This window comes from Calonectris borealis, chromosome W (genome assembly GCF_964195595.1).
Source record: "Calonectris borealis chromosome W, bCalBor7.hap1.2, whole genome shotgun sequence".
NCBI lineage: Eukaryota > Metazoa > Chordata > Aves > Procellariiformes > Procellariidae > Calonectris > Calonectris borealis.
Window position 1 is genome coordinate 52105229 of NC_134351.1, and position 27004 is coordinate 52132232.

The following is a 27004-nucleotide window of genomic DNA, read 5'->3' on the forward strand; positions in this document are numbered from 1 at the left end:
CACAAAAATATTATTTTAAAATGTTGAGAATCACCCTTAAAGTGACTAAGAGAACATAAATGGAATGGATGGTTAGTTTTCATTGACTAATCTGAGAAAAATAAATAATAAACAATAAAAAAAAATTGCTTAAAATGCCTTCATTTATTGAAAATTACATTTCTACTTTTATGAATATATTTGCAAATGGAATTTGCTTTTTTAAAAAACACTGATTTTTAATATGACATCATTTCTTTAATAGTACACTGCAAATAAAGTCTTGTGTATTAATGAAACCTACATACAATGACACAAATATTAGCCTTACATTATAAATGAAAACTAAACTGTGATAAATTTGCTTTTTTTAAAGTTCAGTAATATCTATCAATAATGCCACAGATCAACCTCTCAGTGTTCCCATTATAAACTGTCCTGGTTCCGGCTGGGACAGAGTTAACTTTCTTCCCAGTAGCTTGGGGGTGTGTGTTGAGTTTTGGGTTTGGTATGAGAGGAGCGTTGATGGCCCATTGATGCTTTGGTTGTTGCTGGGTGGTGCTTGCACCGGGGAGACTTTTGGTTTCTCTTTTCAGCCTCCCATGCCCTGCCACATGCAGGGGAAGCTGGGGCAGGGGGGGAGCACAGCCGGGGTGGTTGTCCCAGCTGGCCAATGGGGTATTCTATACCATGTGACATCATGCTCAGTATAAAAACCAGGTGTGTGGGGGGCTCGCCCCCATTCGTGACACGGGGTCGGCGGTCGGTGAGCAGTTGCATTGTGCATTGCCTGCTTTGTGTATTCTGTTATTGTTGTTGTTCTCATTGTTATTATTACTGTTCTACTTCTTTTTATTTCCATTATTAAACTGTTTTTATCTCAACCCGGGAGCTTTCCTACTTGTGCCCTCCCGATTCTCTCCCCCATCCCACCGGAGGTGGGGGGTGAGTGAGTGGCTGCGTGGGTTTTATTTGCTGGCTGGGGTTAAACCACAACAAAACACTGTCTTATAACTCCTGTTCTTTAACTTTCACATACTTTTAAACTTATGATACAATGTTAAACTGCTTTTTAGAGAACTGCCTTTTGGGGGGGGCAGGGAGGAGACATGGTGTATTTAGTTTTCAGAAGGACATAAGTGGTCAAATAATAATCTAAAATCAAATATATCTGTTTTTTTCATAGTTCTAGCAAGCTTGACACTTTCTTGCTCTACACAGATAGCAGTATTAACTCTTTCAGTCTTTTGCATCTGTTAAGAACTCAAATGAGATGTCAATTATGATAGTAAGTTTTGTGATTCGGATACCTGCCTAGGAACTTATCTCAGACTATGAACTCACTCTATACAGATCATCTAAAATATCAGCCATTTACCTGCTTATGAGATTATATTCATAGCACTAATGTATTGATATATTACATCAAAAATTTATTCTCAATATGCCATGTAATAAAGTAACATTATAGTAAAAACTTTTCAAACCAAAAATCTGTGTAATAGCAATTCTTTTATTACACACAAAAGAAACCTTAATTAAATTAATTCTGTGCTCTGATCCCTTAATTTTTTTAATGCCATTCAAATATTTAACTTAACAGTCTTAATCATACAATAAAAAAAGCATACTTTTGAAATCTCCATCTCCAAATGTCAGTGGATAAGCTCCTGGCTTTTCAATCTTGTACATTTCCTCTATAAAAAGGATTCTGCAGTCATTTATTGCATCTTCTGGGCCTCTGAAAAAAAAAAATATAATAAAGTACATTGAACTCTGTTTCTCAGTCTTAGCCTCTATAATTGGCAAACCCTAAGCAAAGTAATATAGTTAACTGGCATCTGTTTTATCAATGATAAAATAGTTTTTATTGACTTCACAAACAAAATTTAATGCAGTGCTCTAACATGTAGCAAAATCAAAACACAGTGTACAGTCTAGTTAGTGGCACAGATGAAGAACATCCCAACACAATGTTTCATTGACCAGTTTGATTCTTCTAAGAATACTTCTAATATAATACACACCACAACAGCGATTTTATCTTAAACCAACACACAGTTATGCCTCATTTTCCTTCTAAATAACAGGAAACTTTGAATTGAAAGTATATATGTATACATGCATATTTGTGTGCGTGTGCACGCACGTGTGTGTGTGTATAATGCAAAATATAGAAATATAAATATATCTTAAACTTCAGGCAGATCTATATGGAAAAGTCAAAATAGACACAAATTCAGTAAATTGTTGGTTATTAGTAAGCATCTATTTAAATTCTGAAGCATACTGTATTAAACTAGTAACGTAAAATTTTGTTGAGAAATAAACTGTATTGACAATTTCAGCATAAATCAGGCATTGCAGCTACAAATGAGACTTTCCTAGTAGCTAGTAAAATGGAATTTTTGGCTGGAGGAGAGAAGGGAAAGAAGAAAGAGGGGACAAGAAAAGGATGTCTTTAGTAACAGGTTAGACAAATGCTTTTCAGAAATAACAACAGGTACAGTTTTTCTTAAAGAATGGTCTAAGAGGAACTCATTCAGTCCCTTCCAACCTTGCTGTTTATGATTACCTAGATGCTGAATTTAGCTACTGTATCTCAACTAGGACCTTGGGACAGGGGATAATCACAATGATGAGTGGCTCTAAATCACATCAATCAAGGATTCCCTTTAAGAAGCTTTGTTACCTATAGAGAAATAAGCTACACGTGTATGCAAGAAGTCTATAGACAGGTTTTTTTGACAAGTGAACTTTAATAGAGCTGGTCAAGAATGTTTCAGCAAATTGTTAGACCACATGCCACTATGTTATGAGAGCTATTTTGAGAAATGATCCAGAAGCAACATTCTGCATCTCAACAAAAATGTGTCTTCAAAGCTCAAGCAGCAAGTACCAAAGGTGTTAGATGAAAAAAAGATACTATCTTGGATATGGAATTATACCACATGAATATATATAAATATCAGTAAGAGAATCTATAGAAACTGAAATTCCAGGTCTAAATAGGAAAAAATATAGCATTAGGACTGCATTATTGTGCATCCAAACAACATGATAATAGCAACTACGAGATGTTGAAGGCTATCAGACATACTAAGAAGAAAGGAAACATAACAGTACTAGATCAGGTGCTAGACCCGATGTCAAGATTAAATTTTTAGACACTGCCAATGATGGTTCCTTGGAGCAGCTAGCCAGGAATCCACAAAAGCTGAAGAACTCTTGACTTGGTCCTGAGTGACTTGGTCCACTGTGCAAGACCTGGTTCATTACATTATTCTGTTGCTCTGTAATGATGTACTTAAATTCAGTATCTTTGCAAGAGCAAGAAAAGCCAAGTTATGTTCAATTTCAAAAAGGGAAATGAAATAGAAATACAAAAGCTTCCTCAAAAAATAATTAAGAGTAAAATCTGTACAGGCAGTGTGAAGACTATTTAGACAACATACTGGACACTGAGAACAAATGTATACCACCTATCAAAATATCAAGAGTGAGTAAAAGGAATCCAAGGAAGGCTAAACGGCAGGGAAATGGAAATTACAAGAAGCAAGAAAGCATCCTACAAAAAGCAAAAGTTGTGTCTAAATGAGGAAGATAAAAAGGCTCAAAATCCATCAGGTTAAATGTAAAAACACAATAAAAAGACAGCGATCTACAAAATGCAAAAATGCTTGGAAAAGCACTGATTAAGAGCAGAAAGCCCAACACAATCTGTAGAACTAACAGATGATTAAAGTATAAAACTATGACATATTTCAAGATCCTTACTACTACCTTCCATTATTGCTACTCTAATGAATTTCTCAAATTCATAATATATTTGCTTGGAGAAAGATGTATAATGAATCTGTAGTGAACTGATTTTACTGTTAGCCTTGAATTAATCCAAAGATTTAAATAAGACAACTCATGGTATTGAGAGAGGCCCTTGCTAAATTCAAACCTTCAAATGCCTTCATATATGAACTGAGTTAAGAAAAAGTGAGAGTTCATCAACCTTGAAGTCTAGCAAACAAAAAAGACAAAGCAGCATTTGAACTTTTTTGGTATTGTGACTCTCATTGTCAGCCAGCTACCGAAGTCTGGATAAAATATGAGAGGTTTGTCTCACAGTGACCCTCCACCAACAGGCACACATATGCTTCCTTGAAAGTTCAGAGAGAAAAATAATACCCTAATTACTAATAAATGCTTTCACCGTGAAAGAAATACTTCCCAAAGAAAGGAAGAATAGATGAATTTCAGAGATACTGTAAACTGAGTTGGCAAGTTCTCTGGGGTATCAGAGAAACAGGAATGACCACTCTGAACTGAAAATAATGAAGTATGATCAGAGTCATAAGAGTTCTACAGTCTTGGGCAGACTTGATCTGTGCTTATAGCATCACAGCTTTGCTGATATTTGTATTTAAGCTGCATTAAGTCCGGTTTGGATAGGCTTTAGAAACACTACAATGACAACCTTTAATTGCAGTGCAGATACAGAACAAATGAGAATTATTAATTTATGGTTAGATCTACTGTTGCAATGATTTTTTTTGGGGGTCTTTGTTCAGTTTCGCTCTTCTCTTTGATAATGTTCTCTAATTTATCTTGGTTTCCCAAAAAACGAAGTAATGATGACAAATTTTTCAAGACTTTTCCACTAGGGTTTGACTGAGAAATGAGTAAAGAAATACCACATAACAGATATGCACGTCAAAAATACAGTAAAAAATATATTTTCCTCATCACAAGTTTTATTGACTCTATACCATCACTATATACAGTGTAAACATACATGCCCTTGTTATTTCCTGTCATTGTGCCAGCAACTCAATGACACCTTTGTCAAAAGCAATAAAGATCAATAAAAAGTTGTATTATTTTGAATCAAATATTCAAGCCCTCTTAAACATAATATTGAAGAGAGAAAGAGTCAGTGAATGGAACAACTGCAAGTGTTCTGCCTCCCTTTACTGCCTGCCAAGTTTTTTCTTAAGTAGTTAACAAATAATTAATCACCTAAAAATAAGTCTCTCATGATAAATTGTGGTTTTTATTGAAAAGAATTAATAACTAACACTAACGGATTGATTTTACAAACCCAAATACCTGAAATCAAATAATTCCCATTGAAGCATATTCTTTACACAAGTTTATCAATTCCGGGAAGTTTATCTTGTACTTTTACCATTAATTGAGATGAATGACTGGGGTAACTCAGGTGACTCAGAATTATACCTGGATGAATCATAAGAAACATCAGGGCTCAGAAAATTTTGCTTTCTGCATACTGTCATAGTTGATTGGCCACATGTATAAGCTATTAACACATCAATGAAGCCTGAACACTTAGTCAGGCAGAATACTCATTGAAATAAATAAGATTCTACTTAGAAAATGGACTTCATTTGGCCAAATAAATTCACCATCCTGGAATACAGTATTTCTCTATTGTGGCTTTTTCAAATTTCTTCCAGAGGGTAGTGAAATAAGAATACTATGGGGAGTCATACCTACTTACCATCTTCAAAATTTAAACATAACTATCAGGTTACTTAGGTTTAAAAAAAAAAATAAAAATTGACCCATAAAATTTCTAACTGAAATAAAGAGTTTTTATTAGATAATGTAGGCACCACCTGAAATATCTAACTGTTTTTGCCAATATAAAGTATATTTTGGTTAACCCATTTTAATGGGGGGGGGAGGGAACAAAAGAACCTTTGCCACAAAAAAAAACACCCCAAAGAGCAGTTTTAAAAACATTATCAGTAATCAGAGGTTCATACCTGAGGTTCATATAAATCAACCTCTGGACAGTTTTGTTTTGCAGAAGGTCGTGAAGTCCGTTTCTTCAGTTCACCAAATGTCATACACATATTAAATGCATTACAATAAATATCATGGAAAAACCATAAAGACAGTCAAACAGTGGAGCAGGCATCCAGAGAGGTTGTGCAGTCTCCATTCTTGGAGGTTTTCAAGACTAGACTGAATAAAGCCCTGAGCAACCTGGTCTGACATCATAGCTGACCCTGCTTTGAGAAGGAAGTTGGACTAGAGACCTCTTGAGGCTCCTTCCAACCTGAATTATCCTATGATCTTGAGATCTCTGGATTGTTTTTTCTTTTAAAAAATACTTCTCCCTTGCTAAGTTTGTGGTTGATAATTCAAACTTCCTATTCAACGTCTTGTTTTAGATTTGAGGGTGGTTTTTCTTAAATGACAATTGTCTCCAAAATGAATTTATATGCCGCCTCTACATTTTTAATCACAGGAAGCCATAATACACTGAAATATTTCATCTAAATCACTCCTGTTAACCTAAATTTAAAAGCAATACTCAAAACAGATTTGCATATGCTTGCAAAAGCTACCAACTCAACATCTTTCACGTTTAAAAAATGCAACTATTTCTGGTATGTAAACAAAATATTAAATTGCAGCTCATCATAAAAATATTCTGTCACTCTCTCCCAATCAATCATGTCCTACATTAGAAATGTTCATAAAAATTCAACATTCCTCCATTCTTACAATAAAAAGCATTCTAAAATCTGAATGGTTAAAATCATTTTAAGGAAAATATTTTTAGAATTACAATACTGTTTGTTGTGGTGAAATTTAGGAGGTGCCACCACTAAAGCAAACTTTTTCTTAGCTAAAAAGAAATGTTCACTTCAAGTTACACTGTAACATCAGTTTCACTCTTGGTAGCACATGCATCCTCGTGTCTCCATCCTCCTACAGAGTTGGAGACAACAGACAATCCAACTGCCTTCAGTTCCTTTGTGAATATGTTATGGTAAGAAAAGGACTCTGTGTCAAAGGGACAAAGAAAGCTAGCAAGAGAGGAGAAGGCTAGCAGTAAATTCTTCGAGGAAACTGTAAAGACAGCATTCTTTAAGATGGGGAAAATAAGCAATGTCACAGCCTATTTAAAGTTGTCACGTGGATTTCTGCAAAAAACTACTAAATTTCTGAAGAACTATACCAAAGTTCCTAAAATTAAACAGGTGTACTGGGTCTGGCTGGGATGGAGTTAATTTTCTTCATAGCAGCCCGCATGGTGCTATGCTTTGGATCTGTGACTAAAACAGCGTTGATAACACACCAGTGTTTTGGCTACTTCTGAGCAGTGCTTATACAGCGTCAAGGCTTTCTCTTTTTCCTACTCCACATAGATAGGTTGGTTATCAATTGCACTTTAGATGTAGCCCCTATGGTAAAGGAAGACCTATGGGAATGTCCCATTGAGGCCCAGTGGCACCCAATAGTCAAAAAGGGTCCTGACCCACTCAGAGCACATTTATTGTCAATAGGTGCTTGCTTTACAGGTGCAGCACCCAGGTATTATAAGAGGTAGTTTCTGCTATGCCTGTTCTGTTATCTTCCCATCTCCCTGCAGATGCAGCTATAGTTACCACCAAATCTCCTTGTGTCCGGGTAGTTAAAAATCCCCCTAAGCCTGTGCAAAAGGGCCCTGACCCAAAGCACCTTGAAGCATGGAAAGACTATTTGGCCCTGGGCATCCCTGAAAAGGCAATCCTCATTTTGGTAGCAAGGGGTGGCAAGGTGTGCAAGCCTCATATCGGGATGAGAGCATGCTTTTTTTTTAGGGCCAGTTCTGTTCAATATTTTTAACAATGATCTGGATGCAAGAGCTGAATGCACCATTAGCAAGTTTGCTGACGATACCGAACTGGGAGGTGCTGTTGACTCTCTCGAGGGACAAGAGGCCTTGCAGAGGGATCTAGATAGATTGGAGCATTGGGCAATCATTAACGGCATGAAATTTAACAAGAACAAATGCCGGATTCTGCACCTGGGATGGAGTAACTCCGGGCACAAGTATAGATTGGGAGAGGAGTGGCTGGAGAGCAGCCCTGCAGGAAGGGATCTGGGGGTGCTGGTTGACAGCAGGCTCAATAGGAGTCAGCAGTGTGCCCTGGCAGCCAAGAGGGCAAACCGCATCCTGGGGTGCATCAAACACAGCATAACCAGCCGGTCAAAAGAGGGGATTATCCTGCTGTATTTAGCATTGGTGCGGCCTCACCTTGAGTACTGTGTGCAGTTCTGGGCCCCACAATTTAAAAAGGATGTGAAGGTACTCAAATGCGTCCAGAGGAGGGCACCAAAGCTGGTGAAAGGGCTGGAAGGCGTGTCCTATGAGGAGCGGCTAAGGACTCTGGGTTTGTCTAGTTTGGAGAAAAGGAGGCTGAGGGGCGACCTCATTGCTCTCTACAGCTTCCTGAGGAGGGGAAGTGGAGAGGGAGGTGCTGATCTCTTCTCCCTGGTATCCAGTGACAGGACATGTGGGAATGGCTCAAAGCTGTGCCAGGGGAGGTTTAGACTGGACATGAGGAAGCATTTCTTTACCGAGAGGGTGGTCAAACACTGGAACAGGCTTCCTAGAGAGGTGGTCAATGCCCCATGCCTGTCAGTGTTTAAGAGGCATTTGGACAATGCCCTTAATACCATGCTTTATCTTTTGGTCAGCCCTGAAGTGGTCAGGCAGTTGGACTAGATGATCGTTGTAGGTCCCTTCCAACTGAACTATTCTATTCTATTCTATTCTTTTCTGTTCTATTCTATTCTATTCTATTCTTTACTTGACACTTTCCTTGCCCTTTCTGATATTTACGAACTCCTTGGGGATTGCCCCCTTACACTTAAGGTTTTACATCCTATTCTTCACGATGTCCTTGGCAATGTTCCTTTCCTGAAGGATGTGCACAATCTATTACCGTTCAGCGTTGGGTTTTTGGTATCTCCACTATCATCGACAGTCTGACCTTGAGGTCCCAACCATTTTGTTCTCGCCCCTCTCTCCTTTCCCTATTCTGCAGCTACCGACCTATTACAGAAGCCCCTCCTTTCGCCACCTTCACCAGCTCTTGTAGGGACTACAGTGTGAGCACGTATTCCCCCTACCAACACCATCACCACAGCTCTAATTACAGGGGTACTAGGACCAGATTTTTATGAAGGAATTCTGAAAAGAGTAACTCAAATAACTACCTGCTGCTTGGCTTGTAGCCTAGACAGGATGCATTTTGTTCTTTTCTTGTAGATCACCTCCTTTGACATCCAGCTACTTTGAAGAAGAAATCCCAATTCCCCATGACTCTTGGCTCACTAAATTTTCAGGACAAATGGGAAAGTCTGGCTCATGGAATCCACTAGTTTAATATTGCCAGATCCATGATCTATCCTGTGGATCATCGACAACGGGCCTGGCAAGGAACGAAAGGATGGCAATCGGTAGACATTGAAGCTTGCATCCCTGAGCCAGGTCTGGAGTTCGTGTGTGAAGGAAATTCCTTTAGAACCTTTGATATGTGCCTTAATTCCCCTAGCAGAGTCTGTCATTTCTCAATAGACCCCAGTGAACTGAGATGATACTCGTCTATGTCTGGAACAGCTGTGTATCTTTACGATCTTCATGTCCTTCTGTATATATTGACTCTACATATAACCATACTTTATGTTAGTTAATCTATGTACCTGTTATTTTACAAACCTATCTGGATGCGATTTTAACTATACTGCCCCAATTATCACTTATCAAGTACTGTCAACTAACTATACCCTCGACCACCACATCACCCCTACCCCTGTCGGTATGAATTTATCTCTGATTGAACGGGTTTTGCCACATGAAGACTTACATCGACTGTTGAAACAGGCAAAGGAGCAGGCACAACAAACTTTAATAGCTGTCCACCATGATACCACAGAGATCAAACAAATCCTGGAATGTGTTCAAAAGATAGTCAAATATAGTTGGTGGGAATCCCTTCTAGGATGGTCTGCCACAGCTATGGGGATGTCTCACTTCATTCCCCTAGTTTTTATACTTATTTTGAGCGGTTTCTTATTTGTTGTAGTCATCATATTATATATTCGTACTTGGCTTCTGGCTCGCATTATTCTGATGGTTTCTCGACGCACCACCTTATTGACTGCCTTGATTCTAACCCTTCATCACTCCATGACCAAACTCCCCTCTGCACCTGACACCCTTGGGGAGGTGGGAGGCATTGACATTGGTCTTGGCCTTATGCCGCCATGACAAGATGACCACCCTTTCCCCTACTGAGTTGCGTAAGCAAGGGTGGAAATGGTGGGCTAGTATTGCCTTATATGGTATTTCTGGGTCCCATGCACACCAAGGATGGAACTGGCATAGAGGGGGAAGCAGACGTGGGATGTGATGATTGGTTAACAAGTCCAGATAGTGCTTCCATGACTCAACAATAAAAGAGGACAGTCTGATCAGGCGAGTATCGTCTCAACATGTTCATCGTGGTCTATTGAGAAATGACAAACTCCGCTAAGGGAATTAAGGCACATATCAAAGGTTCTAAAGGAATTCCCTTCACACACGAACCCCTGACCTGGCTCAGTTGCGGAAATACAGTATGTTAATGTTAACCTAATGATGAGTAGCAAACAAAAACTAAAAACTTTAAGTTTTGTTTGCTTGTTTAAGAATGTAAATAGACTTTCCATATTAGCCAAAGAAATCTTACCCCAGCAGAATTCTAGCATGAACCTCTTTGTTAGTCCTTGAAATTTCTCTCAGAGAGGTAATTTCTGCATCAAACCAGAATCCTCTTTCTTCTGGAGCCTCAACATTGTAGTTAACCATCACCACATCACCCACTTTTAGTTCACTCCACTTCAGAATGGTTCTTGCTCGTGGTCGAAGATTTTTGGTGTCCATTTCTACTATGCCATTCTCTGGATACCTTGAAAGGCAAAACCGAACAGAAGAGACAATTAGTACTCCCAAAGTAGTAAGAAGTAAGTTAAAGACAATGTTTTTCAGAAGCACAATTTTCAAAATAACTTTTGGGAGTGTTAATGCTTAACTCTGTTTAAAAATTTGATGTAGCATGTTTTTTCTAAATTTTATATTAGTCTAAATGCAGACTAGTGATTGACTAATCTCATAGCACAAAAAACATCCAGCAATCCAAAGGAAAAAAAAAATCCATGAGCATTTGATGATTTCTTTTTATAAGTTCAAGTTCAAGTTTCCACATAGGCACAGATCAAATTTGTTCTCAGGAGAATCATAGAATCATATCATAGAATCATACAGGTTGGAAAAGACCTCTAAGATCATCGTGTCCAACCGTCAACCCAACACACCATGCCCACTACACCATGTCCCTAAGGGCCTCAAGTAAAGTAAAAAGTAAAGTAAAGTAAAGTCAAAGGACCCAATTAAGCCAACAGTGAAAAAGCAACAAAGATTAAAACTCAAATCTTCAAAACTGCTAAATTCTAGTTTAACTTGGCTTTCATACATTTGTTACATTTCCACCAATTTCAATAATAACATAGCTAAGACAATGTTAGCTCATTTAAAAAAAAAATCAACTCTACACAGAATGTATAAAAAAAAACTTGTGATGAAGATTGCACACGTCCACATTCCATTTACCAAACAATGTTTAACAAAATGGCTAACTGCAGAAACCCATAACCAAAATCAGGACTATTTCTAAGACTTTCTAATAGACATGGCAGCTAATAGTTTTAAAGTGTTTTCTCTCTTCCATTATAAAATTAAAACTCTATTATGTTAAATCAGAGAAGCATTACTGCAGGATTTCTCTTAATGAGATACAGTAAGGGTTGCAAAATTATAAGAAATAAAGAATAGGCAGAAAGAAAAAAGACAGTGCACTAAAAGACATTTATGGGATTTTGTGTTCTTTGGCACTTTTGTTTTTTTTTAATTAGAAACCTGATTATCCCCCCCATCCCAGCTATATTATGAATAATTTCTAGTGAGCTCTATTCCCTTTCAAGTTGAGAGGCATTCATTTAGAACAATTAAAGTAGGGCTATTTGAATGGGATTGTACTACAATTAAAGAGCACAGAACAAATAAAAAAGAGGTGCTTAAGGTTTTGGAGGTGCCAATTCTGTTTAACAACATAGTCTTAAATTCTCTGTGTAAAGCCATTTTGCAGTGACTGCAGAGGTTGCACAGACTCCCTATGTGCTGGAAAAACTGTGCAATGTGGACACTGAAAATAACTGCAGGAAAAGGAAGTTGAACTGTTATAAAAAGATAGAAATATAACCTCTTAAACTAAAACAGGTTAATTAGAATAGAATAGAAAAGAATAGAATAGAACAGAAAAGAATAGAATAGAATAGAATAGTTCAGTTGGAAGGGACCTACAACGATCATCTAGTCCAACTGCCTGACCACTTCAGGGCTGACCAAAAGATAAAGCATGGTATTAAGGGCATTGTCCAAATGCCTCAAACACTGACAGGCATGGGGCATTGACCACCTCTCTAGGAAGCCTGTTCCAGTGTTTGACCACCCTCTCGGTAAAGAAATGCTTCCTCATGTCCAGTCTAAACCTCCCCTGGCACAGCTTTGAGCCATTCCCACATGTCCTGTCACTGGATACCAGGGAGAAGAGATCAGCACCTCCCTCTCCACTTCCCCTCCTCAGGAAGCTGTAGAGAGCAATGAGGTTGCCCCTCAGCCTCCTTTTCTCCAAACTAGACAAACCCAGAGTCCTTAGCCGCTCCTCATAGGACACGCCTTCCAGCCCTTTCACCAGCTTTGGTGCCCTCCTCTGGACGCATTTGAGTACCTTCACATCCTTTTTAAATTGTGGGGCCCAGAACTGCACACAGTACTCAAGGTGAGGCCGCACCAATGCTAAATACAGCAGGATAATCCCCTCTTTTGACCGGCTGGTTATGCTGTGTTTGATGCACCCCAGGATGCGGTTTGCCCTCTTGGCTGCCAGGGCACACTGCTGACTCCTATTGAGCCTGCTGTCAACCAGCACCCCCAGATCCCTTCCTGCAGGGCTGCTCTCCAGCCACTCCTCTCCCAATCTATACTTGTGCCCGGAGTTACTCCATCCCAGGTGCAGAATCCGGCATTTGTTCTTGTTAAATTTCATGCCGTTAATGATTGCCCAATGCTCCAATCTATCTAGATCCCTCTGCAAGGCCTCTTGTCCCTCGAGAGAGTCAACAGCACCTCCCAGTTCGGTATCGTCAACAAATTTGTTAATGGTGCATTCAGCTCTTGCATCCAGATCATTGATAAAAATATTGAACAGAACTGGCCCTAGAATTGAACCCTGAGGAACACCACTGGTGACCGGTCAGCAGCCAGATGTAACCCCAGTCACCACAACCCTTTGAGCCCTGCCCTTCAGCCAGTTCTTCACCCAGCGCACCGTGAACCTGCTCATCTCACAGTTGGACAACTTGTCCAGAAGGATGCTGTTGAGGCACAGTATCAAAAGCCTTACTAAGATCCAGAAAAACTACATCCACCACCTTTCCTTCATCCACTAGGCGGGTGACCTTAACATAGAAGGATATCAGATTAGTTAGACAGGACTTTCCCTTTGTGAACCCATGTTGACTGTCCCTGAGGATCGCATTGTTCTTTAAATGCCTTTCAATAGCACCCAGTATGATCTTCTCCAGAATTTTTCCAGGAACTGAGGTTACACTAACAGGTCTGTAGTTCCCTGGGTCTTCCCTCATGCCCTTCTTGTAAATTGGAATAACATTGGCTAGCTTCCAGTCAGCAGGGACCTCCCCAGACTCCCAAGACCTTTGGTAGATGATCGAGAGGGGTCCTGCCATAACATCCTCTAGCTCCTTCAGAACTCTGGGATGAATCCCATCAGGTCCCATGGACTTGTGAACATTCAGCTGATACAGCTGGTCCCTTACAATTTCAGTGTCCACAAATGGAAAGTCCCTGTTCCCACAGTCGTGGTCCTCCAACTCAGAGGACCAGGCAGCCCAAGGTCTATCAGTATTTGTCATGGTTTAACCCCAGCCGGCCACTGAGCACCATGCAGTGGTGACTGAGGATTAAAGACTGAGGCAAAAAAAGCATTGAATGCCTCTGCTTTTTCTTCATCCCTATGAGTCAGGTGACCATCTTCAACAAGTATCGGTCCAATGTTTTCCTTAGACCTCCTCTTGCTATTAACATATTTAAAAAAGCCCTTCTTGTTGCCTGACACAACACTGGCCAGTTTCAACTCTAATTGAGCTTTGGCCTTTCATGTCTTCTCCCTGCATATACGAACCACGGCTCTGTAATCTTCCTGCGAAGCCTGACCTCGCTTCCAGAGATCATACAATTTCTTTTTCCTCTTGAGCTCCACAAGGAGTTCCCTGTTCAGCCAAGCTGGTCTTCTGCCCCACTTGCTTGACTTTTGACACAATGGGATTGCTTGCTCCTATGCTTCTAAAAGGTGGTTCTTAAAATCTGACCAGCACTCGTGGACTCCTAAGCCCTCAAAAGCAGATTCCCAGGGTACTCTGCTAAGTAGCTCCCTGAATAGCTTAAAGTTTGTTCTCTTGAAGTCCAGGGTAGCAACTCTGCTGTCTTTTTTTAAACTCAACCATTTCGTGATCACTGTGGCCAAGACACCCACCTGCCATCACATCTCCCACGAGTCCTCCTCTATTCACAAATAGCAAGTCTAGGAGGGCATCTTTCCTAGTTGGCTCACAGAGTACTTGTGACAAGAAGTTATATCTCCCACAAACTTGAAGAATTTCCAAGACCTGATCGTCACAGCAGTATGATATTCCCAGTTGATGCCTGGGAAGTTGGAATCTCCCATGAGGACAAGGGCTACCAATCCAGAGATTTCTCCTAATTGCCTATAGAATAACTCATCAGCGCTTACATCCTGGCTGGGCCATCGGTAGTAGGCACCCACTACAACATTTCCTTTGTTTTCCATCCCCCTAATCCTCACCCAGAGGCTCTCCACCACATCATGGCTAACTGTAAGGGCTGTACAATCAAACCTCTCCCTTCCGTATAGTGCGACACCTCCACCTCGCCTGCCCTGCCTATCCCTCCTGAACAGCCTGTAGCCCTCCATCCCAGCACTCCAATCGTGGGACTCATTCCACCAAGTCTCACTAATACCAATGATATCATAGTTCTGGGAACTGACCAACACTTCCAGTTCATCCTGTTTGTTTCTCATACCGCGTGCATTGGTGTACAAGCATTTCAGATGTGCTCCTGAGCTCTCCGTGCTCCCAGGAATAGCATAAATGTTCCCACTAGCATTGCCACCCTCAGACGATGTCATGCCATCCCTTGGCTTACCTTCAGCTCTCCTGTTGGTATCCCCTCCCCCCATCAATTCTAGTTAAGTTCATTTCTGATGCTGCACAGTAAAAAGAGGCTTCCACCATAAAAATAGTACTAGCTTTTAAAACTAGATGTTTTAATCAGGTCACAGCACAGGTTTAAAAGATTAAAATAAAGCACCTACTACCTGGAGACAACTGCTATTAAAAACACTGTTTCTTTTTAAGAAATATTAATACGAATGATAAATCTTAAATTAATTCCCCATCATTTATTTATTTCTGGGAATTTTAACAAGCACACACATGCTTTATAGTAATAAAGTCCTATAACAAATAGCATAGTTTGTTAGACCATAATGGCAAAACTCTAATATTATTAAGGAAAGTATGACTCAGTGACTTTCCAACATGCCTATCTGTAGTGAACAAGATAATACAAAGGTCTTCGAAAAAATATACATTGTAGCTTACTTCATTGTTGCATAAAGAAATTTCTGCTGCTGATAGCAGCTTAAATGTGAGGGCTCTGACAAAGTCATATGTCTAATCTTCAACAGTTGATTCAAGGTCCACTGACATGAATTGAAACATTCTCTTTTAACTAAATGGATTTTGGCTTTAGATATCTTCTATTAAATCTTACACCCTGGTTTGTTACTGCATAGATGAGTTAGGGAAAAAACTGAGAACTAATACTCTGTCTCTAGTATTGTTTGCCTTTTACTGGACAGCTACACAGAATTTGGCTTGAATTTGTTGAAACATTATTCAAGTTTATTTGAGGGGGCGAGAACCCCACCAAACCACACCAGGAACCACAATAGTTTAAATGTGTCTGTATCTTTATATAAACCAATGGCCCAATAATAAACACGTCTATCCTTAAAAACAAAGCTAAAGCAAAAAAGTGGTTTTCCCCACCATTTACTGCTCCTTTCTAATTTATCAAACTGTAGGATATGAATAATAACGTCATAAGAGAGGTATTTGCGATAGAGCTGCTATTCAAATGACAGCCTCATGGGACATAACTCTTCATGGTTTGTAAAACTTTTATTTTACTTGGTTTTTGTGTTTACCTTTTGTCTTGCAGTTTTCCTTCAAAAGAACAACTATTCTACAGCTATGTGATAATCAAAATAATTATTGTGAATTAAAATATGCACAGAAGCAATAAAACATTCATCTACAGGTAATAAAAATGATGCATAAAGCAACTTGTCGTGGTTTAACCTGGCAGCAGCCAAATACCACGCAGCCGCTCGCTCACCCCCCCGCCGGGTGGGATGGGGGAGAGAATCAGAAGGGTAAAAGTGAGAAAAACTCGTGGGTTGAGATAAAGACAGTTTAATAGGGAAAGCAAAAGCCGCGCACGCAAGCAAAGCAAAACAAGGAATTCATTCACTACTTCCCATCGGCAGGCAGGTGTTCAGCCATCGCCAGGAAAGCAGGGCTCCATCACGCGTAACGGTTACTTGGGAAGACACACGCCATCACTCCGAACGCCCCCCCCTTCTTCTTCACCCAGCCTTATATGCTGAGCATGACGTCATATGGTATGGAATAACCTATTGGCCAGCTGGGCCAGCCGCCCTGGCCACACTCCCTCCCAGCCCCCTGCACATCTGGCAGGGCATGGGAAGATGAAAAGTCCTTGACTAGCGTAAACAATACCTAGCAACAACCAAAACATCAGCGTGTCATCAACATTATTCTCACACTACATCCAAAACACAGCACTATACCAGTTAATAGGAAGAAAATCAACTCCATCCCAGCCAAAACCAGGACACAACTGTAAGATAATTTCTTTTTTATTGCAGAGCCTGGATAATGACATAGCATTATAGTCCAACAGACTTCCAAAAACTAAAACAGATTAGTTTAATATACTGATTGGACTTAGCTCCAATATTGCAATAAAACTTTTTGCAGAATTATTTGAAGAATCATGGAAAAAGAGAAAGTAGCATATAGTGGAGGGAGAACCAGTTTACTTTAACTCCAAAATTGAAACAGGACTTAAACTTCAGAATACTAAAGATGATGATAGATAAAAACAAAGTAGAAATATAGTTTATGCACACAATAGAAAAATCTACTGAAAACTAACTGTAAACAGTATATATAAGTGTGGCTGGAAAGATAACCAATATACATTGAGAAGATTCTGATGTCATTATCAAGCAAATGATTTAAACAAGTGTGATTTATAGCATTTCTGGTACATAAGAGTTACTCAACACTAAGAGTTCTGTTGTCCCAGATTCAGTTCTGTGCCATCTTTCTTATCTCTGAAAAGAATCTTTCACGATGTATTACTGATGCACTTCTAGCATTTTTATCCTTAACAGCTATTCCATCTCTGTTCTGAGATGCATCCAATGAAAAGAATTTAAAGAAAGAAGATTGTTGGGCAGCACTAATAGAATAAGATCATGTATCAAAACCAGGCACCCAAAATATCCCATTTTATAGACAGAAGAGAAAATAGCTACTCTCAAGAAAAGAAAAAAGAAGGTAGTTATCACTGAATTTCTTCTGTTACTACCTGCTCAGAGACTTAAGTTGAGAAACGTTCCTTTGGAGGAACAGATAGCTTAAAAATGGGTGAAACTTTCCCTCTCAGAATCCAGTTTTCCAGTTCCATGTGTAGAATGTTGTAAAGAAGATTTGACTTTATGTTTTCACAAGATGCTTGATGCTTCAAGAGGCCTTTTACATACCTCTCTAATGGATGCTGCTTCCAAGTGCATATCTGAAGGTCTATTGTGAGGACAGAATTTCTTCTGAACTGAATTATTTTTTAGATGGCCACAGAAAAAAATCCTAGAAATCATGCAAATTCTAGAATGGAACATCCAACTGCCAAACAATCAGGCTTTTGAAAGTGAATTTTTTTTTACAACTCTTCCATCAGCTCTGAAATACATGTCTTCCAGGAGTTTATTAAGAAACTTAACAAAAAGCACACTTGGGAGCCCTTCTCTTCACTCATTTGTGCTTGACTTCTGAACTTCCAGACCACAGGAGAACTGTAAAGGAACAATATTCATCCTTATTACTCCATGCTTTTCTCTGGATGCCAAGTTAGTCCTGAAGTAATTATATGAGAAGTTACAGTCATTTTTTACCTTCCTCTCTTCCAGCACAGACATGCATCTGATCTCAGATAGTATTATCAATTTAAGAAAAAAGTTCCTGATTTACAAAAAAGGAAAAATTCAAAGTGACATGGTTTGAGGAAAGTATAATTGTAATATTTTCTTTAGAAAAAACCCCACATGTAACCTTTTAACCATTCACCTCATGAAATTAAAAAGCCAGTCTACTTGAATAATCAAGACATTTCATCTGGTTTTAGTCTAAATCAATACCTCTGTTATGTAGAAGCTGGATCAAGGATAGAAACCAAGGATGTTCTTATGTATTGCAAAAACCACACTGTTTAAATGACTTCTCCATCTCTCTATTTATTCTACAACTTTTAGTAATGGGGTGCTCTAACTATAGATATGAGGGCAAAAAGTGTGTTAAATGAATATATCTTCCTGCTCTAGGTCTCACAATTTCTGCCTGACATGCAAGAAGTCTCATTATTAAAAGACTACTAGGTGCAGAGGCTTTTACAGTTGTTACCACTCACCTTAAGCCTGGTCTAAGGAATCCTTTCAATAGGCTAAGGTACACCAATATTTATATTCAATGGGACACAGGAGAGAAGCAGCTAGCATTCATATTTGTCCATACCCAACATCACAGATTGAACATCCAGATACTTTTTTATACCTGGAACACCATTTGTCACAAGCCTTTGAGATTGAGTCTAACTCACACTGTTGGAATCATGTCTAATTACATTAAGCACTATAATGCTGTTCCTCATTATCATAGAATCATAGAATCATAGAATAGTTTGGGTTGGAAGGGACCTTTAAAGGTCATCTAGTCCAACCCCCCTGCCATGGGCAGGGACATCTTCAACTAGATCAGGTTGCTCAGAGCCCCGTCCAACCTGACCTTGAATGTTTCCACGGATGGGGCATCTACCACCTATCTGGGCAACCTGTTCCAGTGTTTCACCACCCTCATTCTAAAAAATTTCTTCCTTATAGCTAGTCTGAATCTACCCTCTTTTAGTTTAAAACCATTCCCCCTTGTCCTGTCGCAACAGGCCCTGCTAAAAAGTCTGTCCCCATCTTTCTTAGAAGCCCCCTTTAAGTACTGATAGGCCGCAATAAGGTCTCCCCAAAGCCTTCTCTTCTCCAGGCTGAATAACCCCAACTCTCTCAGCCTTTCTTCATAGGAGAGGTGTTCCATGCCCCTGATCATTTTTGTGGCCCTCCTCTGGACCCCCTCCAACAGGTCCATGTCTTTCCTGTGCTGAGGGCTCCAGAGCTGGATGCAGTACTGCAGGTGGGGTCTCACCAGAGCAGAGTAGAAGGGCAGAATCACCTCCCTCGACCTGCTGGCCACGCTTCTTTTGATGCAGCCCAGGATACGGTTGGCCTTCTGGGCTGCAAGCTCACATTGCTGGCTCACGTCCAGCTTTTCGTCCACCAGTACCCCCAAGTCCTTCTCGGCAGGGCTGCTCTCAATCCCTTCATCCCCCAGCCTGTATGGATACTGGGGGTTGCCCTGACCCAGGTGCAGGACCTTGCAATTGGCCTTGTTGAACCTCATGAGTCCTTACATCATGTAAGGAATAAATTGTACTTTTATAGTAAACTTCTGACCTCAGATATATCTAATACTGTAATTGCACAAAAAATTAGTATATTTTCCATCTTATGACCTCCACCATCTAGACTATTTCTCTCCTTCCTTTTCACTTGTCCTAAATAACAAACCAAAATAAGCATAGAGAAAATAGATCTAATTTAGGTACTGCTACTTACTCCGTGTCAAATTTCATCCTATATTTAACCATGTTATTTATATGAATGACCACAATGTTAACTTAAAAACTAAACTCTCAAATATACAAGATGAGTATGTAACTAAGGTAGCAGAAAATGGGAATATGCAGGGCTATGTAAATCAAGCTAATACAAGAGAAAAAACATACTCTTAAAAAGGCTCAAGAACTAAGAAAATACTGTAAAATTTTCAGTTTTCTCACTTTCACTAAAGAATCCATGTCAGTAAAACCTGAATAAAAAAATATTGCTAGATACAACTATGGTTAGTAAAGGTATTTTCTTATTTATTGACTTTCTTTTAAAATCCTATGGTGATCCTCAAGAGACAACAGAAGTTACATGCAGGAATTGCGCAGCATCAAGGCCTTCTGTTTCTCACTCTGCCCCCACAGCAAGTAGGCTGGGTGTGTGCAAGCAGTTGGGAGGAGACACTGCTGGGACAGCTGACCCAAACTGACCAAAGGGTTATTCCATGGCATGTGACATCGTGCTCAGCAATAAAAGCTCAGGGAAAGAGGAGGAAGGGGGAGACGTTTGTGGTTAGGACGTTTGTCTTCCCAAGCAACCGTTATGTGTGCTGAGGCCCTGCTTTCCAAGAAGTGGCTGGATATCTGCCTGCTGATGGGAATTAGTGAATGAATTCCTCTTTTTGCTTGGCTTGCGTGTGCAGCTTTTGCTTCACCTTTTAAACTGTATCTCAATGCACAAGTTTTCTCGCCTTCTACTTTCTCCCCGTCCTGGAGGAGAGGGGAGTGAGCGAGCGAGCGAGCGAGCAGCTGTCTGGGTACTTGGCTGCTGGCCAGGGTCAACCCACTAAACCCCCTGTGACAATACAGGCTGCAGAATGACTGGCTGGGTAGCAGCTCTGCAGAAAAGGACCTGGGGGTCCTGGTAGACAGCAAGCTGAACATGAGCCAGCAGTGTGCCCTGGCAGCAAAGGCGGCCAGCAGGAGCATAGGCAATAGATTGAGGGAAGTGACTATTTCCCTTTACTCAGCACTTGTGAGATCATATCTAGAATATTATGTATGGTTTAGGTCCCTCAATGCAAGGAAGATGCTGACAAGCTGGCGTTAGCCCAGTGGAGGGCTGGCAAGATGGCCGTCAAGATGTGCTCTGTGAGGAGAGGCTGGGGGACTGGGCTTGTTCAGTCAGTCAGGCGAAGGAAAAGCTTGGCGGGGGGATGGTGGTGGCGGTGGCAGCAGCTAATAGCAGCCTTTCAATGCCTACAAGGAGGTTGGTAGGACCTCTTAGCATGATCTTCTCCCCCCCACCCCCAAGAAAAACACAATCATGCTCCAGTATAAATAAAGCTGATTAAGGTTCTCGACTACAGAGGTGCGAGAGAGATTATGTCGGAGAACATTCGACTTGCTCTTGAATTGACCAGTGTCAATACTAATGGGACAACTGAGGGGGGGAAAAAAAAAAAAAAGAAAAGGAAAGGAACAGCTCTAGATCTCCATTTAAGTGGAGACCTGTGGGATCTTTGGGGTTTGAAGACAGCTAGGAGAAATAGACCTGTACTAGGAAGCTTGGTCCAAAGAACTAGATCTATGACAGTGGAGGGCTTCATGTTGAGATCAAGGGTGAATAGCTTTTCAGTATCTCCTGAATAAACATCACTGAGTAGTCAGTTCCAGATGTAAACAGAAAGAAAATTAATGTTTGATTTCCCCCCCCCTTTTTGTGTGTATGCATTGTCAGACTGGACCTGCCGCAACAGTCGGGTATCAAACAATCTTCGCTGTAACATGAAGTCTCAGAAACAAAGCGTAGGTCTACTCCATGTTCCCAACCCCATCTCAAAACATTACAACAGACTTGTCCTTCAGCTGTAGCCTTCTTGGTGGACAGTTTTTCTAGACTGGATAATAAAACAAGCAGTGAAGGAGAACCAGTCTAGATACTGAGATGATCTCAGTGAGGATCTGAGCAGCTGTCAATCTGTGTCAGAGGCAAACCCCATAGTCTTCTCCATAATGTAAGAAAGACATTTTGATGGCTTTATGGGCACCAAGCTTATGGTCTCCATCTGCAGGTTGCTTGTCAGAGACATGCAGTTTCCCAAAGCAGAAAAAGCAACTGCTTCCATCTCTGGCAGGAATGCTCCTGTTGTGGGCAAGGAGCTTAAAGCCCTTCAGCCAGGGTGAAATCATCTGCTGTAGGAGATAGAAGGAAGGAGAAATGAGCTACTTCATTGAAGAACACAGTAAGAAAAGGCTTGGTAAGAAAAGGCTGTCAAGGTGGATTGGTGTCACGCAGCCTAGCCCAAACCTAAGCATCCAGGAACAGCAACCATGCACAGAAGAAATAGGAAATAGTAGTAGAATATGAACCTCAAAGAACAAGCACAAAGAGATGGCAAATAGGATAAGAACATCTGGAACTGAGAACTGAAGGACACACGGTACACACTACCCTATTTATCCATGTATTCTTCCTCCCTTGTGTTTGATACGTGTGCTCTACGGATACCAAAAAGGCAAAAAGACTAATGTCTGAAGCCAGTGTTATGAGTGCATGCACAACCACCCACCATGTGAATGTGCATGTTAACTACCACTCAAAGAACAAAGAAGTGGGATGTTGAAAGGTAAATACAAAGTGTCACAAATGATGCCTTGTGTTTTGTCATATGTAGGCCGTTAACTTTTACCGAAGTCTCTATTAGCTGATAAATGCATAGATCTTGCTTGCTAGAAAGTTTTAAAATAACTTTTCTCCCCAAAAGCTCAAACTTTTAATATTTCAGGCCAATCAAGTAAATGACCATGACGTAAGCAAAATTAGATAAGACATAATGTTTTAAGATGGTCACTGGCTAAGAACGCAAACCTGTGACAGATCGTGTTAGAGGAAGACTAAGACGACTGTCTGCATCTACTGGAAATGCTAGATCTTAAGGTACACCTGAAGTAAAATTGACGTTTTGTAAGCATAGGTACACCTATGCAAGTCAGATCAGCTTGACTATACTTTCTACTTCACAGGTGGCTTCTCCCTCGAATCTGTAACTCACATAAAATGACACTATCTACAAAAGAGGAACATAATTTAACTCCAATAATTACAAACACACACTCTCAAATTTTTGCCCTTTGCTCAATTAAATACTTCTGTGATGTTACACAATTAACCAATCTTGGAACCAGGTCTTTGAAAGCATACCATGATGCATATCTATCATTTTTTAAGTAAATTTTTGCTTTCAACACTGTAGCTATCTATTTTTTTTGTGTGTGGACAAACATATCTGCAGATAAAAAATTGATGGTTGCAGATATAGAACTGCATTTGAACTCCACGTTCAGACAAAAGCTATATTATCCTCCAAGGTAAGTATATAAAGAAAAGTTGTATCTAGTATTGCCAAGAGCAGCTAAAAGATGTTCAGCTTAAGTCTTCAACATTCTTGTTTTTTCCCTAGCAAAACCGGTTTAAATTGTAATTATTAAAAACAACAAAACTTGCAATCAATACTTAGAAAAATATTTTGAAAACTTGAATTGAATTTATCCTCAACAAGACTAATACTGAATATGCTTCTGTGTAAAGTAAACATATGTTCCTTTACCTTTAATCTCACATGCCAAAGTGCGGTATTTTTGTTGTTCTCTGTAATAAAAAATTCTCATTGATGCCATTGGTTTAGAAGCTTAGTTAGCTGCTTCAGCAAATTAAGGCATCATTAAAAAACTAGGATCCAATTTATGTGAATGCATCAGTGCAAAAGCTGGTGGTGAGAAATCCCTGCAAATCCCACTGAGTTTACGGCACAAAGCCTCTACTCTAGCACATCTGTCGTAGGTTCTGAAGTTTGCTTGTACCACAGATTTAAAAAATAAAAGTAAAAAATCCCTTTGTACCCTCACTCCAGCTCAGAACTGATTTTATGTTCCCAGTCACCAGATTCTCTACAAGAAACCTCTACATGAAATGCAAACCTGTCATCTCATGCATAAATATTACTTTTAAAACAAAATTTAAACAATTCAAGCACCAGAATTTGCTCCCATGAAACACTTGTTTAGACTTCAATGGAAGGAACTGAATATGAGCAGAGTAGTTTTTAAAGAAAATATTAACTTATATTTTGCATAGAAAAACAAGTACAGAAAAATCCAATGCATAGTTTCCTTTCCTTAGAGATAGGGATTCTGAGTTTCATAAAGTCAAGATAAAGTTAATACTTCACAGGAACTTGTGAATAAAAGAAAAAAAGAAAAAACACCCTCATTACTCTCAGGATATTCATTATATCTGACTGAAAGACATTATGGCTTTTTAATATTTCTTTCCTTGGTTGCAATATTGAACTTGCTCTCTTTGATTCCAAGTTTCTTCAACAAAATTCTTTGTTTATATACACCAAATCATAACATATGATGTCCTCAAAATAATATCAGCAGCACTTACTCATCATACTTGATATGATAAATAGCTTCTTCATCAGTGTCCATGCAGTCTGAGTAAGATGTAGATGGTGTACTGTCCAAATAATTTGCATTCTCTCTAGAATGATCTTGACTTAAGTTTCCATTAGTCCTTTTGTAAGAATTGCCACTCTTTACTTGAGCTTTACCATTCTTATGTCCTTTTGTTGCTCGAGTAACATTTTCTATATGAGCTTCAAACCAGGCTCCAATGCTGACATCACGGGCATCCACCAATTCGTTTATCTAAAAGGAAAATTTGATAATGAATATTTATTTTCTATAATCCTGGTTAAGAACAGAAAGGAAAACTGACTAAACAACTGTCAGTGAAAAAAATTCTACACTGCTGATTTCAACTGGTTTGCGCTTGGGTAAGTTAGAGCAATGTTCAGTCATTCAAGTGTTGTGCTTTAAGTATTTTATTCCTCTACTCTTAATAAGATCTGTTATGAACACAATTTCTAAAAAATATATTTTTGAAAGTTGAGGCTGATTTTTTTTTTTTTAACGTACAAATTAGCTTAATCTTTCTTTCCACTGAACTTTTTCTTGCTTCATGGAATTGTTCCTTATGACTAAAATAAGCACGTATACTTAAAATATTAGCCCACAACCAGATCTTAAGATTTCCCTGGACTTCCAAATTGGAATTATTACTTAACCCTGATTCTTTTTGACCTGCACTGCTGCTGAATCCTTCAGTGTTTGAGAAAGGAGGGGGGAGGGAGATGGGCTCTCCAAGTCTAACAAGGCTGCTATCATAACCAATCGAGACTGGTGCTTCCATAAATCTTTCAACTGTAAGAAACAGAAGTCTCTCATGACTCTTCTCCTTTCTGTGCTCACAATAGTGCTGGTAATAAGTTATGAAACTACTCTATTGTAGAGCATGTTTCATTCATTCATTATCCTAACACATTTTCTCAAGCCTTCAACTAATTAAATACATATAACTTCAACAATACAAGGTTTTTCCTGTGATTCGAGTTAAACCACTGAGGTATACATTGCTTCAGTTACACAGGCATTCTTTTAAAAACTGTAGCGTGTAAACAGTTATTTTCTTTGAAATATTAACTGGATTAAAATAGTATAAAAAAAAAAACACTGAAGGAACACCTTTGTACACTGCACGCCAAGTATAAGAAAACATTATTGCAATAGAACTGCTATGGAGCCATACCAAGTGAAGAAGATAAGGCATGTGGAAGAGGACTCCAAGATGAAAAATGTAAAGTAAATTCTAAAAATGCTCAGAACAGGTTCAGTTACTGTAAAATCAAATTGGGGGAACTACTTTTCACGCTCATTTCAGAAATAATATTTTAACAGGAATGTTTTACAGATGTATTTTTAGTTTTACTTTCTTTGCAAAACATCCTTTTCTTCTAATTTTTTTTACATAAAGAAGGAAATTTACCTTCTAAAGACCATCTAAATGTCCCTTTAAAAAAACAAAGCCAAACAAACAAACAAACAAACAAAAACAGAAAAATTGAGCCCAAAAGATAACACATTAACATAGCAGCCAACCTCAGGGCATGAACAAACTTGTTTTACCACACTATGATGCATACAAGAGAATTGTGCATTTCCAAAATGTTTAATAAGCAGGCTCTGTACTGATACATAGAGAGAACAATTATAAAACTCATTTTTCTGGGATAAATTTATAAGGGGCTGTATTATGTGTTAACAGTTTTTTTTTAAATGAGAGCAGTTTAATTTGCCACAGATGTGTATGGTTTAATTTATAGCCTTAATCAAGCAGCAAGACAGTGACAGAGATGGATATTTATTCTTACTATACCCAAAGACCAGCATCTATAAACAAAACAGCATGAATTATATTAATTATCAGTATTTAAACTGAAGCAAACATTAGGTAATTTGAAGTACAAATGAAGGCAGTTCCTAAACTAACAAATTTACTGAGAGATAGAGGGTGAAAGGTAAGAATATAATGCATAAAGTATATATCATATTGAGCCTATTTCTTCTTACTTTTCACACGCTTCCTTGAAAAATAACTATCAAAGAATTCAACCCTTTCCTTTTTTTCCCCCATGTAAAATCCCGGCATCCAATTTAAATTTTTATTCTCAACTCCCACGATATTAAAAGTATACCTTTTTTAAAAATAAACATATAATAAACAAATGAAAGCTCCACCTTGTTTTAAGTCAGTCTGTTGACCTATTTTAAACATAAGGAGCGGGTATTTCTGTAAGGAAACCTCAGGAAAACATCCCTATGTGACCTTAGGCATTTCAATTAGTTCTAGCTTAAAGTGATTCGCAACTTCCTCCTGAAAATGCAGCTGAGACACAGACACTATTGAGGTTTCCCCATCTGCAGCTACTTCTTGAGACTAGCTACAAAGATGACAAAGAAGCCATGTTATTCAAGCCAAAAAACATTAGAGCCAGAAAAGTAAGTTTCCTGTGATCGTTCCTCCCAAATGCATCTTTCTACACTGTGATGCTCACGCTTAGACAATAGACTTCCCAGCCTTGTAGAGAGTAAAGGCAAATA

The 27004-nt window shown here is 39.2% G+C and overlaps 1 protein-coding gene across 2 annotated transcripts in view; it reads right to left on the reverse strand.

Annotated features, from left to right (window-relative positions):
- LOC142074880 (E3 ubiquitin-protein ligase UHRF2-like) overlaps nt 1-27004 on the reverse strand; it is a 157150-nt gene that overhangs the window by 54689 nt on the left and 75457 nt on the right. For both annotated transcript variants that reach the window (XM_075135815.1, XM_075135814.1), the window contains 3 exons: nt 24450-24712; nt 10509-10727; nt 1611-1720 (listed from right to left, as the gene is read on the reverse strand). In XM_075135815.1, the coding sequence (XP_074991916.1) occupies nt 1611-1720; nt 10509-10727; nt 24450-24712 (592 nt within the window). The remainder of the gene's footprint in view (nt 1-1610; nt 1721-10508; nt 10728-24449; nt 24713-27004) is intronic.